This window comes from Anolis sagrei, chromosome 1 (assembly GCF_037176765.1).
Source record: "Anolis sagrei isolate rAnoSag1 chromosome 1, rAnoSag1.mat, whole genome shotgun sequence".
Lineage (NCBI taxonomy): Eukaryota > Metazoa > Chordata > Lepidosauria > Squamata > Dactyloidae > Anolis > Anolis sagrei.
In genome coordinates, this window is record NC_090021.1 from 68,970,455 (window position 1) to 68,987,498 (window position 17,044).

The window sequence follows — 17,044 nt, forward strand, 5'->3', positions numbered from 1 at the left end:
GCACTATGCATCATTGTTTCAATTTGTATGGTGATTAAAAGTCAGATTTCAGCGAACATTTTGGACTCTTGGGAGGTACAATTATATGTACTAACATGGTATGAACATGCAGTTCAGAATTTACTCCAACACAATTGAAAGTTGAAAGGCACAGGCTGAGTAAACTTTATCCAAAATGCATTAGACCAGAAATGTATTGGATTTCAGATTATTCCAGATTCTGGAATACCTATATTCATATATAATGAGATAGCTTGGAGATGGGTCCCAAGCCTAAACTCAAAATATATTTATGTCCCACATACACCTTCTAAGCATAGCCATAGGCATGCAATAGTTTTTAAAAATGTGTGCACTAAAACAAGTTTATGTATATTAAACCATCAGAACTTCATAGTTGTGGCAATCTCAGCCACCCATGTATACAATTCTGGGGTATTTGCCAGATAAGGGATGTTCAACCTGTATGACTAAGGTTTTCTACTAAGTTTATCAACAAACTAAGATCTTATGCCTGTATAGCAGTGGTTCCTAACCTGTGGTCTTTGGAATACCAGTGGTCTGCAAGAACTTAAATATGGTCCGTGGCCTCACTGTTACTACACCGTTGTACTGCCCCACAGACCACGCCCCCTTTCTTGTGGCTATGCAAGGAAATAATTGTCGGACCAACTTCCATGGCTTGGATCTGACATGTGACAAAATGTGCTCGATGGCCAAAAAATGGCAGACAATGATTGAAGCCCACGTTGAACTCAAAACAACAGATGGACACCTTCTGCACATTTTCTGTGTTGGCTTCACCAAGAAGTGTACCAACCAGATTCGCAAGACTTCCTATGCCCAGAACCAGCAGGTCCACCAAATCAAGAAGAAAATGGTGAAAATGATGATGCAAGAAGCACAAACAAATGATCTGAAAAAGTTAGGGACAGTTTTTGGGTCTCACACTCTGCTTTTTGCATTTTTTTTTTACGTGAGTGTTAACAAAATCCACAGATAATAACAACTAATAACAAAAAATTCTTGGTGTCTTCGTTTTTAGGCCTGTTCCTGGGGTTATTGGGGTGCTCAATTGCATTAAATAGACCACATCAGCTCTAGATTATTAAATATGGCTTTGTGTGGGTGAGCCAATGGAGACCACTGGATGCAGGCATGTAGCCCGGGGGAGGGGGGGGGGCTTGAGGGGCTTCAGCCCCCCCCCCCCCGAAATTCTCATGGTGGTTCACAAAAAGGCTTTACTGGTGCATTATTTAAACTGTTATGTTTATTCATATCATGATCTGATCACCATACTCAATATATCCCATATGCATGGGGGTATTAGGGTAATGATACAAAAGGTTTGCTAGGGTATATATAGGCAGCCCCCCCCCCCCCCCGAATCGAAATCCTGGCTACGGGCCTGACTGGATGGCATATGTTCATATGTACTGTATCGGAAATTAGAGCTGATGTGGTTTATCCAATGCAAATAACCCCAAATAACCAAACTGAATCTAAAGTTGACCAAAAACTGATTCGTAATCTTTTTGGTACTAATGTTGGAGTGTGGTCCACCGGTCAAGTGGTCCCTGCTGCATAGTTATGTCTGCCTAAAACATTCATAGCTCCATCCCATGGAATCATGGCATTTGTGGTGAACTAGAGCTCTCCAAGCAAGAGTTCTTTAGCGAATAATACCAAGTGTCTTAACAAACACAAACCCCAGGATTCTACAGAACAGCATTATGATTGTTAATGTTTGGTGAAACTGATATAACTATGTGGTGCAGATATGCTCCGGGTCTCCTATCCTACCACTTTTTAATTTCCTGTCTCTAAAGCAGCACAAACCCCGATCTAGACAAAAACCTGGAGGCCTATTTCTCTCTTACATTTTCAACCTTGCTATAAATCAAGCACATGCAGAGCTTTGATATCAAAACAGAATTAGCATAAGGCTGTCTTAGAAGAACAAAGCTTTATCCCAGAAAGTTACAGCAATGGAACATGCCACAGCCCACACATTTTCATATTGCTAAGTGCAGGCCATTGTTTGTAAGAATAACCCGTCTTCTAATTTTAAACTCTGCCTCTTATTTTTAACTCTAATTACCTTGAAGCAGAATTTTATATTAAGATAAAATACACACACTCCACCATGAGCACAGCTGTGATGTAGAAATTGTCACGTGGACTTGCTTAGGGCTCTATGAGTCATTTTCGAAGTGAGACTCAACTTCTTCTTCCAGTGACTGTAAGCTATCTGTTATCAGGAGGGTCTTCCCTGAAGTGAATGAGTACAATCAGTGTCCACAAATATATAGTTATTGGATTCTTTCCCATCATAATTTCACCCTGTTAGAAAACAATAGCAACACTAAATTTCAACCTAAACTTCCATATATATCATTTGCTAACCATTCACCTGTGATTCTGTGATGTTTCCCTTATTCAATGGCTTCCATCATCCCTTGAGTATCAAATTCCATCACAACATAAGAACGAAAATATAAAAGAATATCAATGGGCAGTCATATGTTAACTGCTAAAAAATAGGTGAACAAAATGGGAGTCCCTAGAGCAGGAATAGGAAAACTTTCTAACTTGGGGGCCTCATTGTGGGCCGGAGCAGAGGGGGCAGGCCAGGAGGAAGGGGGCTCTTCCAAAGTCCCCCCTCCTGCCCTTCTCCCCTTCCTCTTCTCTTTTGGAGGCATAAAGTGAAGGAAAGACAGAAAACATTTCGTGTTGGGCTTGGTCAGGATGAGATGATGGATGGGAGAGAAAAAGTGTATCTATGAGACCCTGTATTGCATACTCCTCATATAGAATCCTAGAGATGGAAGAGACCCTCAAGGGCCACCCAGTCCAACCCCCTACCACGCAAGAAAGCATAATCAAGGCACTCACAATAGACAGCCTCTGCAGAAAAGCCTCCAAAGAAGGAGACTCCACCACACTCTGAGGCAGCTTATGCCATTCTCCAACAGTTCTTACTCTCAGGAAGTTCTTCCTAATCTTTTCAGTCAAATCTCTTTCCCAGCAATTCGAAATCATTGCTTCCTTGTGCCCTGGTCTCTAGAGCAGCAGAAAGTCAGTGTTTCTCTTCCTCCTCCTCCTCCTCCTCCTCCTCCTCCTCCTCCTCAATGGGATACCCTTTAAAATCTTGAAACATGGTTCTCATTGAAAGGAGGAAGGAAATAGAGACGGAAGAAAGAGAGGGAGGAAGGAAGGAAGAAAGGAAGGGGAAAGAATGAGAGGGAAGGAGGGAGAAAAGAGGGAAGGAAGGATGAAAGGGAGGAAGGGAAGAAAGAAGGGAAGGAGAAAGAGGGAGGGAAGGAGGAAGGGAAGGGACAGGAAGGGACATGACAGGAAGGGGCATGACGGGAAGGGGCATGACGGGAAGGGACAGGAAGGGACATGACAGGAAGGGGCATGACGGGAAGGGACAGGATGGGACAGGACAGGGAGGGAAGGGACAGGACAGGATAGTAAGAGAGAGGAGGGACTGAAAAAACAGCCCAAGGGGGCGCACCCAGACCCTGGGCCTGGGTTTCCCAATACCTGCCCTAGAGTCACTTTTGTAATCTCCAGGCTGTAAAATTATCTTTTATTTCAAAGAAAAAATGCCTCCCAAATGGCCCTAAAGATTGTAAGGGGCATTTTCACTGAGTTTTTGGCTGTCCAGGACATCTTAGGACCAGGAAAGTTTGAAACAGGAAATCTAGAGAAAGTGTTTTCTGCATGTTTTAGTCTCCTAGGACTAAAACATGGAAAAAATGTCCATGTGTCCATTACAATACTGCTTCTTAAACTGTGGGTCCCAACCCCAAATAAGACCCCTCTTGGTTCAATATTGGGGCCACAAAAACAGGCAACAGTAAAAGGTTTTTGAATGCCATTCATTTACCCAAATCTGTTAGCAATAACTTGTAGTGTTCTGGAATGTGTAGAAAATGCTTCAGTTGTACTTAAAAAAAGAGAAAATCAATCTGTTTAGCAAGTCTTTCAAATGCTGATTTGTTATTAGTAAAGATTTGGTTTTTATGCCTATTTTATATACTTATATATCTAGAGTCATGTAAAAAAAATTAGCCAGAAAGGAGTCACGAGTGGAAAATGTTTAAGAAGAGGGTGTTTGGGGATGAAACAGATACATGTTGAGGGGAATACAGCTCTCCAAGGTCTTTGGGAGGGCTAATGTGGCCTTCTTGCCTTCCAGAGCTGCCTACCCATGTATTAAAACAGATTAAATGAGCCAACCCCAAAGCTACAAGGTTGTCACTGCAATGTTTTTTTTTCTGCTGTCCTAAAAGAGACAAATGATAACTCCATGGTGGGGAAAGGATATTCTACATTACTAGAGCAGGTACTGAAGAGGTCATGCTCTGAGCGATTGCTACCCTTGTATCTGCAACAGATGGGATCTTGAACAGCCTGCACAACCATCTGATGAATTCAATAGACATAACTCATTCTGGATGGGTCCCAAAATTAACATTCTGGAATATTTGGCTATAAAAGACATTCCCTGGGCCCATTCCCTACATGCATTAATGATGCAGGAACTTAAAATTATAATGCCAGCTGCCCTTAAAAATTTTACAATCACATATATTGCAGACTTTGACATTCTCAACACCTCTCTGTGCAAGCAAAATTTCATGCTGCTCAACATAAAGCACTGAATCCCTGCCTTAAAACTCTGATCTCTCATATAGGCAGCAAAAGGATTCCCAAAAGCTACAATTCTGATAATGCTAGCCTTGTTCTTATTTCTCATTACTGAAAAACAAAAAAAAGTGTTTGAAATAAAAGAGAAAGGCAGCAAGCGTAAAATGACTTTAACAGGAATATCCACAACTAGTGCAAAAAAAATAAAACCATGTACAAAGAGCAGACAGGATTAACTCCTAACACAGAGCCTTTGGCTTTTTTCTGATTCTCCTTTTGCCTCTTTGAACACCAGCTATATATTTCCCGCCACATTAATAGCAAGGAAATGCTTAAGGCCAGTGTGAACTCCTCTAATAAGGTAGGAACATTACTCTTCCTTCCATCTTTTTCAGGAGCCCCCAGTGACACAGTGGGTTAAACCCTTGTGCCGGCAGGACTGAAGACTGACAGGGCGCAGGTTCGAATCCAGGGAGAGGGCAGATGAGCTCCCTCTGTCAGCTCTGGCTCCCCATGCGGGGACATGAGAGAAGCCTCCCACAAGGATGGTAAAACATCAAAACGTCCGGGCGTTCCCTGGGCAATGTCCTTGCAGACAGCCAATTCTCTCACACCAGAAGCAACTTGCAGTTTCTTAAGCTGCTCCTGACACAACAAAAAACATATTTTTCACACAAAAAGTATTTTGCTTTCTAAAACACATATCTAAATCTTAAAACTTGACTATAATTAAGAGAACAGCAGTAGAATAATTTTTCCTGATCCTGGAAATACAGTAATAAAGCACTGTCCAGGGTCACACACATGTTCCTGCAATACTTAATAGATCGGGAATGGGCAAACTTGGGGGCTCCAGGTGTTTTGGACTTCAACTTCCACAATTCCTAACAGCCTCAGGTCCTTTCCTTTTCCCCCTCAACCCTCTTACTCTGCACATATTTTGTGGTTACAAACAGGCCATACAGACATTTTTGGTATACAGATTATGTAGCTGAAGCTAGTGCACATGGGCCCTTATCCATGCATTATATTCAATACCTGTATTTTAGGAGCTCAGAAGAAAGATAAATGAGAGGACACAGGATTCACTGGCTTATTTTTGTACTGTCTGAAGCTGGTCTGTTTTTCTCTCACCAATGGCAAAACATTATCAGACACAAACCTTTTGAGTCTACAGTGTTCAGAGAAGTAGTGATAAGAAACAAAATAATTCTTCGCTTATAATGGTAATTCTGTAGCATATTTTAGTGAAACATACACACATACGCAAGGAGGAGCCTCAAGAAGCCAAAGACGTCTGTTTGGGGTTTTAGTATGGATCTGCTCCTTTAACTGTATTGTGAATGTGCATTGGACAATGTTTTTATTGGGAGATGTAATTGATGTATGTTTTTAATCTTGTTGTGTATCAAATAATAACAACAACAACAACAACAACAACAACTCCTATTCATACACATTTTGCCAAACCAAGGTTGCATGTGGCCAAAGAATATCAAAACCCCACTTGCTTATCAGGATTCCAAGCGCTTTGAATCATCAAGTTATTTGACATGAGTATTTTGATCCAGACTGTTTTTCTCTCTTTTCCTAGATTAAAACAGTACTTAGAATTCACTAACCTCACTGTTGTGGCCCCTTAAGTTGAAATTGATTCTTTGTGGCGTGTTCCTGTCTCTTCTACAGTGGCTGGAAGTAAAGGTAACACCAACGACTCCTCGGCCATTTCCGGTTGCCAGCCAGCCTTCCTCATAATAGCGCCTACGGCACACAGGTTTCTCCTTTTCACTTTTAGGAACTCTGCCTTTCCAAGAGAGGCAGAGGATGTTGGAGTCGCTGCAGAGAACAGGCCCATGTTCCACAGCTGCATACATGCTTAACTGTCTTTTTCCCTTTTGAAATAGGAAAGTACTGCGTCTAGTGCAGGAAATGTAAATCTTTTGTTTTGTTGATACGCCCAAAATTTCAGACAGATCCAAATACGAGGGGTGGGAAAAAGAAAAAGTCAGTTTTTATAAATATCCACCAAATGCATAGTGAAAAATTTCTCTATAAAAGATGATGACAGTTGGCTAAGAAAATGTAATGCTTAAAAAAACCAAAACAAATTGGGTTCATTTTGATTTAGTCGTAAGAGTGAGGGCACACTTATCCTTTGGAGAAACAGCAACTGCTGGAGAGGCGCTCAAGGAAGCGGCAAGTCGCCTTTTTGATCAATTAGATATAACCATCGTACAGCCTGAGATTTCTAGTATAGCTTCACGCAATTCCAGAGACAAAGGTTTGCAGATGTATAGGTTTCAAGTAACTTAAGGCTTTAAAGATTTTCTCCAGTTGGATTTTCATAGGTATGCACATGGGACATTCATTCAATCTTTCCCCAAATCCATCCTCGGATAGAACTTCCCCAACAGACACATTTCTGCCGCTAAAGCTGAAACAGATTGCATAAAGATGGGAAGGGGGAAGGCACACAGACCATGTGAGACCACAAACCAAAGTTTTGTGCAGTTAACAATGTGCCAGGCCAGACAGAAAAGCCCTTTCTGAACTCCACTGCTCACTGTTCAACCCAAGCGCTTTTGCAATCCAAAGGCAATCCCATTTCCTTGGCAGCTTCCACAGGAGTCTCGGTTCATCACACTGTCTTGCCTGCCTCCTCAGGACTTGATGCCACATGTAGGCATGAGAACAAACGTCCCTTCTCATTTAGCAGTCTGTTTTTTAAAACACCCTGGCACTTTTAAGCTTTTAAAGCAGATATGTTCACCTCGAGTGAACCATGAAATTTTCTCCAAAACATCAGGCTGTTCGACGCCTCTGTCTTTTCCCTTTATGCTGCAAGAAGAGAATCACAGAACTTGCTTTTCATCTTCTTATAAAAACAAGTGCCAGAGCTAAAAGCACATCCAGTCAGCAATTACTTGCTGATCCCGCAGGATTCAAGACAGGAGGAAGAATAGCCAACAAAAACAAAAAAGGGGAGAGGATCCACACTCTGAAAAAATCCAACTTGTCTTCCTTTTAGAATCTATAGGGATGTGTTCTTTGCTTGGTCAATATGCTTTCTCTTATAGAGCACAGAGTCATAGTTTCAACCAACTGATTTGAAGTTGTAGAACGTTGTCTAAAAATGTTCAAATGTTGTATGTAACATTTATGGACAAATATTTATCAACGTTTGTAACATTGACAAGAATCAAAAACAAAACAAAAGGGGAGCAGAGAAAAGAAAGGAGCGAATCCCATTGCAAAACTCATCACAAGATATTAAAGTCTCAGGAGTTCAATCTCTTAGGTCCGTTCCACTGCTCCACAAATGACTTTTTCAGAATCTCACCCACCTATCAATATTTGTCACTGTTAAATTAGCAAGCATTTTAAATCCTGCTGAAATGCACAAGAAACATGAGCATTATTCCTCTTTTGGGGATGACGATACCAATCTCTTACAAACTGTTTCATTTTCATAGAGGTATTTGTGTCATTTCCACTATGCTGAGAGAGTGTCGTCTTCTGCTACTACTTGTATTTTTCTTTCCACGCGTTATAAACCAGAAGGAGAGTTGACCATTGTTAGCAGATGGCATTCCATGGGCTTTTGGTCCTTATGCTGCCAGGTTGCTCCATCTGGTCCTTGAATTAATTTTCATCAATTGCTAAAACTATCTCAAGTATGTAACTGCCAGTCTCGGTGGCTGCAGATATGTATGCATGTGTTGTATGCACAGTATGCACAGGCACTCTGTCAACTTGGTAATTTCGGCTGCATCTGGCTTCACTGTTTAGCTATCGCAGTCTTGTAAGCCATCTGTCCTTCAAAATCAGGGCTTCTTGGGTGTTTCTAATCTGTAAAATAAAAAATAAAACATTATAAACATACACACATACTGAAATCATATTGTTTAGCTACATACTGTCATGTATAATACAAACACTGTTTCGCTAAACCTATTCAGTGAATACTAAATTCATTACTTCAAACAATTTTCTTGACTATTACAAAAGTATTTTTGAAAGGTTATGACTCCATAGAAAAAGAAATTGACAGACACATTGTATATAACTGTAGATCAGAACTATTAAGTGGGGTAGGACTACTGAAAATGAAGCAAGACGAACACAGACACAATAATGACTATAGGTTCCAAAAAGACACATGAAATTTCAACAGCAAGCTTTTCAAGAAGAGATACACTACGACACACACACACCCCATCCGTGGAATAGATATACACTTATTCCCTTAAGGCCTCCTATAGAAGCCACACCCTGTTTTCAGTAACTCTCTCATTCATTGAAAATAAAGCCTCACATATGAAACAAAGTCCAGGAACATATCCCCATGGATATGGCGGTTATACTATAATCGATTCCTCAAGATCAGGAAGGGCACTCAAAAATTCAAAAGGATTTATCAAATAGTATAGTTCCACCAAAATTGACATCACCATCTGCAGGCAACCATGACTGCAATTTCCACAGCTATCTACAGTGTAGTGCAGTGGTGTCCAACCTTTGATCCTCCAGGTGTTAGACAAGTCAATGAACAGCGCAGAACCTGGAGCCCCAAACACCTGGAGGACCAAAGGTTGGACACCACAGGTGTATGGGTGTGTGCCATAGGATCCACCCACAGAACGTGGAACTGAGAGGCAGAGAATCTAACAGCATTTCCATTAATGCACAGGTGTTCTGCTCATAATATTCATGACAAACCGATCAGCAACTGAGTCAGTGAACACAAAGAAAAGGGGTGAAATGTACGACGTGTTATCCATCCTTGTTTTAAATTTTGTCAATTTTACCTAGCCTTGCCCTAAACAGAAGCTAAAACTAATAGTCATGAGTCTAAAGAGCAGTAGAAAGAAAAGGGAGAAGAATGTAGATAGCTCTATGCAGAAAATTAATTGTTGCCCCCCCCCCTTTCAAAAAGGTAAAAACTCTTGAGTAATTATTATCTAACAGAAGATTCAGCATTGACTCCAAAGTTGTTAATAACCCTTTTCATATTGCCTGAGTTTCAACAAATAACTTTCAGAAACGTGAATTAACTATTCTCCAACTGCACCATTACGCACTTAACACAATCAATTTTATTTTAGTACAGTAAACAAATGTATTTCTATGTGCCTAGTATTAGAAGAGGGCACTGTAACCTCCTACATAATTCTCAGTATGTTCAAAGGAGATAAAGAGCTTATACGCGAAAGAACGGAGAAAGTAAAACAACAATTTCCTCTTCTTTTTGTTTTGAAACTAGAAAAGCATTTCCTGAATATATAGCTTTATCATTGTTTAAAATGTGAAAAGGCCAATTCAATTAAAGAGATACATAATACATCTTTTTTATTCTATTTAAATCCACGATTCTTCACTTATGAAACCTGAACATTTGTAAAGCTGTTACATGAGTTTCCTCTTGCTGCAGATGGTTGCACCTGTCTCCTTAAGATTGGTGCAACTATAACCAGACCTCCACATTAGCTGGATGTAGAGGTGCAACACTCCAGTGAAAGTGGGAAAATTGTGGGTTTTTAAAAATCACTTTTTAAAACTTAAGATAATACCTCTCTAGGAATTTCTAGGTCCTCCAGTGTGATTCTATGGTCAACTTCAGGCACAAGATGGCCACAGGGTTGCACCAGAGTACCTAGAGATTCCTAGAGAGAACATTTTAATCAATTCCTCAAAAGCCAAATCTGCAAATATGGAAGGTTGACAGCATCACATTAAGTATAAACTTGTTCCTATTGTGATGTTTACTGTTTTGTTTGGAAGAGGAAGGAGTATGATATCAAACCATTCACTCCCAATGGCAGAATCAATTCAGCTAGCCAAAGGAAAAAGGAGATCCGGCATCAAGGGACCATCCTGTTCATCCTCAGAATAAGCTCTTATCTGCTGGAGGACCCTCGGAGCATATTCTGAGTGTGAGGGAAATTACACACAGCTGAGGAAGAAGGAGCCGTCATTATACACAAACTGGTTGTACTCCTAGGTCTCACCACACAAGGATCTTTCCTAATCAAAAAGCTGTATGTGTCATTGTGCACATGAATGCACGCACAAAGAGACGTCAATGCAAACAATAGCACTGTGAAATCTCAGGCCAAAATCCAATTACAAATCCCAACTTGAGTAGACTCAATGAATAAACAAAGTTATACAAGCGTTGACTTCTCCCATTCAGCAACTGATTCAACATACTCACTCTAGTTCAGCCTAGCAATTGGATTTAGACAGCTGCTTTCCGGCCACCTTTCACCTACAACTTTTGACATATGTTGCTGGCAAACAGAAACAGCAATCTTTTAAAAATTGTCTATATAGTTTCTGATAGTATTTTTTACCCAAATTATCATTCCTATATCTGTATCTTCTGGTATTGTATACTTTCCCAATCTGCAGGACTGTCAATCTAATTCATGGGCACTACTGATAGCACCCAAACAACAATCTTGCAGTTTCATTTTCCCCACATTATCCTCAAATGCCTTCACTTGTTCTCTTGAGTAAGGATGCCTTCATATTCTTCTCCTTACTAGGAATTTTAATACACCCTTTCAAGAAAACAACATTATGACTGAGAACAATCGACAAGAGTTTTCAAAATGCTTTTTAAAAATCTTTTAAAATGCGCTCCATTAAGGCCTGAAACTATTGTCATATTAGTGGATGCCTGGCAATACAAAAAAATTCTCCCTCTCCTTTGGAAATGGGTGTTGGAGTCCGGCAAGCATCAAAGGATTTTTCTGAATGTTCAGAGTATGAGTTGGCTGGGGATGATGGGTTTCAAATTTAAGAATCTGTGAGTGATCAGAGGGACAGACTTACAGGCAGGCGAGGCTGACGTTTTGGATTCTTCAGCTCGTTCCTGGGCAACGGGAAAATGAAAGTGCCAGTTCCCTCGAGAAAAGGCCTTGGGAAGACGAGGAGCTTTCAAGGGAGAATAGATCAGACCTGAGAACGCAGAGTGTGAAAAGCTAACAAACTAGATTTTCTCAAAGGCTCTGAAATAAGGCCCAGAGATCCAGATGTGTGAAGCATGATGTCATGGGTGGCTTGGAGAGTTTAAATTAAGCAGCATGTTTTCAGGCTTTTCAGAGGAGACAACATTGCTAAAGGAGTACCTAAAGGAGATCGCTCTTAATAATAATAACTACTACTACTACTACTACTACTACTACTTTATTTTTGTATCCCACCTCCATCTCCCCGAAGGGACTATGGGTAGCTTACATGGGGCAAGCCCAAGATTCAACATCACTAAAATGTAACAACAACATTCATAAAAACATTTCAAACAATATAAAACAACCACAGAATACAATACTTAGTGAACATCTAGCCACTTTCAATGGTCTGAAAAGGGCACTGTACTGACTTCAGGCAGGCAACTGGTGCAGATCAGTTGCCAAAGAATTGGATTGATGGATAGGATTGATGGATCCATTTATGATCTTAAGTTCTTGGTTCATGTATTGTCAAGATTCCTGTTTCATGTTCCTATTCCTGCCTGTTTTACCTTGGGGAAGTTCCTGTTTTCATGTTCATTGATATACCTTTTGATTAATTCTGTGATTTTGGATTCCTTGTCTTTGTATTCCCTGGCATTTGTGGTTTACTGCTATTGAACTATTTTGAGAACTGCATTTTCTATTTAACTGACCCTTTTTGGATTTGCTCTTTTCAGTATTATATACTTTTAAAAATAAACATTCTTTTATTAGATTACTGGACTCAGTGTGGCGTTGGGTGAAAGTGTGTTCCAGTGCTAGTGTGCAACAATGGGACTCAAATCTCAACAGAAAATTCATTTTTATTTCACAGACACCTCCCACACATCAGGATGGTCAATTTTATACTCAATATTTGTAATAACTTTGTGCATTGAACACAGTTTGTGTGTGTTGAACCATCAGAAAGCAGAATTCCTAAATGCAAAATACTCCAAAAACCAAAACTGTCCATATGTGTGGCTGAGATAGTTACATCTTTATTTTCCAATGCCTCAATGAGTAAAAGCTTTGTGGCATGCAGAAAATTATTAAAAATATTGCATACAAAATTATCTTCAAGCTGTATATATAAGAGGCAAATGAAACATACATGAATTTGCTATATAGACTGGAGTCCCATCTCCAAGATATAACATTATGTACGTGCAAGTATTCTGAACTCTGAAAAAAATACGAGAAAAGGAACACCTTTGGGAAGCAAGCATTTCAGATAAGGGATACTCAAAGTGTATTCACATTATGTTTGCCCCCAGTTCTTTCAGGGAAAATTGTAATGAAATCTGAGCAAGAAAAAGAGTACATACAATGTACAAAAGAGTAAGAAAAATGTATCTGTAGAGTTGCAAATAACAACATTTTCCTTTCCTGTATCAAAAAGGTGACTAGCACAAAAAGACTGTTTTGGAGGACAGGGCAAACAATTGTCAAAACTGTTTTCTCAAACTTTTTGAAAGGAAAAAAGGACATCAGCTCCATGCAAACGGCACCAAAACTGAGGGACAACAAAGTCTTCTCTCATTTTCCCAGACTGGCCAAAGATAATTTCCTTATACACTCATGGTATTTTCATCATATTTTCACAACAATTATTAAAATATTCTACAGACAAAGTATTTCCTTAAAATCCAAGAGTTGATACAATGTATGCTTGCAGTGCAAAAACTTACAAAATGACCAGCCTCACACTGGAAGAATTAACACAATAATGGCAAATTATGAGAAGAACTCCATGATATTGTATTATCATTTCTCTATCAAAATGTCTTATTACGAGTCTGCTCTGAGCTTCTAAAATGAATAGGTGAAGACTGATGTTCTGCCCTCCTGCTTCAATTAGAGAGTATGTCTAAATCACTGTACACAGCACAAGTTAACTAAAAATATTGATTCAGATCAATGAATACTTTGACTACAGTAGAAAAATTGTCACCTTGTGTTTTTATGGGCAAGACATTACATGAACATCTGACCGAAAGAACCTGACACTCTTTTAGACTCACAAACCCAAATTAATGAAGCACCAAATGTGAACATTAAAATTAATTTTTATCTGATGTTATTCAAGCACGGAGAGCCAAGCTATTCCCAGGAAGAGTATTTTGCAGTAGAGCCCTGGTGTGAAATGCTTCCAAAGTGAAATATACCAAAGTGCCATCTTAAAAAAATATGTATCAGAAGTTAAAAAATTGTTATCACTGATAAAAAAATGTAAAGGTGGATTTAAAATCCATGGAATAAATTAAGAAATGTTTAGGGTGAGTGTTGAGTGTGGATGGAAACATACATGCAGAAAAACATTTGCTTGACTGCAAGAGGAGTTCTTTCTCTTAGTTGTAGGTTTTTCGGGTTGTATCGAGAAGCATTCTCTCTCATGCATCTGTGGCAGGCATCCTCAGAGATTGTGCCACATGTGCAGGTGAAACATCAGGAAAGAATGCTTCTAGAACACGGCCATGCAACCTCCAACAACCCAGTGATTCCAACCCTGAAAGCCTTTGACAATACAATCTTTCTCTTAGATTATCATGTACAAAAGGGAGATAATAATATGGAATATATTGTCGAAGGCTTTAATGGCCATAATCACTGGGTTGTTGTAGGTTTTTTGGGTTGTAACATGGCCATACAGCCAGAAAAACCTACAACAATCCAATAATATGGAGTGGTTTTTCTTGGATATTTTCTGCTTGAAGGCTCCGCACTGTGGTCTTCCAAGTAGTGCACATAACGTCTGCCACAATGGTTGCTCAGATACATCTTGAGCTGGACTCCAGTTTAAATGTAATGCTAGATGGGGTAATCGGGGCGCCTGTCTGTTCGATCTTATGGGATTCCTTTCGTCTTGTTCTACCTGATGACGTGGAGGGGATCCTTGAGTCTGTGAGAGCGACCACTTGTGCTCTGGATTCTTGTCCATCCTGGCTAGTTAAACTGGCTAGAGAGGGATTGTTGGATTGGTTTGTTGCTATAATAAATGCTTCATTGGGCAATGGAAAGTTTCTGTCCTGCTTAAACCTCTGTTAAAAAGACTTCCCTTGACCCGTCCGAGTGTAACAACTACAGACCAATTTCCAACCTCCCTTTTTTGGGCAAGGTCCTGGAGCGGGTGGTCACCTCTCAGCTCCAGGGTTTCCTTGATGACACCGATTTTCTGGATCACTCGCAGTCTGCTTTCAGACCTGGGCACAGTACCGAGACAGCTTTGGTCACCTTGGTGGATGACCTCCACAGAGAGCTAGACAGGGGTTCTCCTGGTTCTCTTGGATATCTCAGCAGCTTTCGATATCATTCACCATGGTATCCTTCTGGGTCAACTTTCCGGGATGGGACTTGGGGGCATGGTTTTACTGTGGCTCCGGTCCTTTCTGAAGGGTCACTTCCAGATGGTGAAGCTGGGGGACACCTGCTTGGACCCCTGGCCTTTGACCTATGGGGTCCCGCAAGGTTCTATTCTGTTCCTCATGCTTTTCAACATCTACATGAAACCACTGGGAGAGGTCATCCAAAGTTTTGGAGTACGGTGCCATCTCTACGCGGATGACACCCAATTCCACTACTCTTTTCCACCAGATTCCAGGGAAGCCTCTCGGATACTGGGCCAGTGTCTGGTTGCTGTGTCGATTTGGATGAGGACGAACAAGATGAAGATTAATTCTAACAAGACAGAGATCCTCCAGGTCAGTCATACGTCTGATCAGGATATTGGGTGGCCATCTATGCTGGACAGGGTTGCACTCCCCCTGAAACCATAGGTCTACAGTTTGGGGGTCCTCCTGGACTCAGCATTGATGCTGGATGCGCAGGTGTTGGCAGTGGCCGTGAGGGCTTTTGCACAATTAAACTCGTGCGCCAACTGCGACCATACCTCATGAAGTCTGACTTGATCATGGTGGTCCACGCCTTAGTTACCGCTAGACTGGACTACTGTAATGCACTCTACGTGGGGCTACCCTTGAAGACGGCCCGGGAACTCCAACTGATTCAACGTTTGGCAGCCAGATTAATATCTGGAGCGAATAACAGGGAGCGGTCAACCCCCTGTTTAAGGAGCTCCATTGGCTGCCATTCATTTTCAGGTCCCAATTCAAGGTGCAGGTCATCACCTATAAAGCCCTAAACAGTTTGGGACATGCCTACCTTCGTGACCGTATCTCCTTCCATAAACCTGCTCAATCTCTTCGTTCCTCAGGAGAGGCCCTTCTTTCGCCTCTCCCGTTATCACAGGCCCGATTCGTGGGAACAAGGGTGAAAGCCTTCTCTTCTGTGGCCCCCTGACTTTGGAACTCATTGCCTGTTGAGATTAGGCAAGCCCCCACCCTGGAAACTTTCAAGAAGAACCTCAAAACTTGGCTTTTCCATTGCGCTTTTGGAGAGTGATCTTCCCTCCCCCCATAATGTTTGTCCCCACACTGCACTATCTCTACCTACATGATGGCTGGTCTCCACTATTCCACTGCCTATAAGCTTCTCCCCTTTTAAATATTTCTGTTTTATGTCTATCTCATCCAGAGTTTTTATCGTTGTATTCTTGCACATCTGGCCCATCCTTTATGATTGTGTTTGATTTTCTATTGTATTATCGTGCATTGTTTATTGTATTGAATGCCTTATTTATTATGTTTTATTTATGTTTTTGGTTTTATTTAATTGTAATGTGCTATTGGACATGGCCTCATGTAAACCGTCCCGTGTCCCCATTGGGGAGATGGTGGCGGGGTAGAAATAAAGATGATGATGATTATTATTGAAGATAGCAGCAGCTCTGAAGGGTTTTCATACTGCCATGGGTTTTCCCAGAAAAAGGTACAGAGTCCTTTGTTGTTGTTGTTGTGCATCTTCCAAAGCATGGCCAACCTATGGTGAACCTACCACAGGGTTTTCTTGGCAAGATCTGTTCAGAAGACTGGTACAAAATGATCTTCCACAAATGGACATGTGTGCCTTTTAGCAAAACAGCATAAAGATCTTTGCATTCCTGTTGCCAAGTGAAAAGCTGGCAACAGCACCACCGTTGTTTGCAGTACTACACAAGAGCCAGCAATACTTACAAATTATGAACAGCTGGCTGGTGCTGTGCAGAGCAGCCCTACACAGTGGTTTTTTTGTCACCACCTATCCATCTCATGAATGATCTCTATTAGAGAGTGATGGGCTTAGGACTTATCTCTGGTTGACAGATTGGGAAAGGAGAGCCCAAACCAGATATTCAACCAACACCAGGTACACACTCCATACACTTACATTGCATCTAGTAATGTCCTCTTTATCTTTCACCAGCAACGCTTAGCATTTTGCCAAAGGAGGAAATGTAGGATGCACCCCAGCTATTCCTTTGCACTCACTGTCACAGGCAGTGTAAAACA

At 40.9% G+C, this 17,044-nt stretch overlaps 1 protein-coding gene across 1 annotated transcript in view; it reads right to left on the reverse strand.

Annotated features, from left to right (window-relative positions):
- TULP4 (TUB like protein 4) overlaps positions 1-17,044 on the reverse strand; it is a 128,509-nt gene that overhangs the window by 77,793 nt on the left and 33,672 nt on the right. Inside the window, exon 2 of the mRNA XM_060753652.2 lies at positions 6,282-8,508. Coding sequence (XP_060609635.1) covers positions 6,282-6,533 — 252 coding nt within the window. The 5' untranslated portion in view covers positions 6,534-8,508. The remainder of the gene's footprint in view (positions 1-6,281; positions 8,509-17,044) is intronic.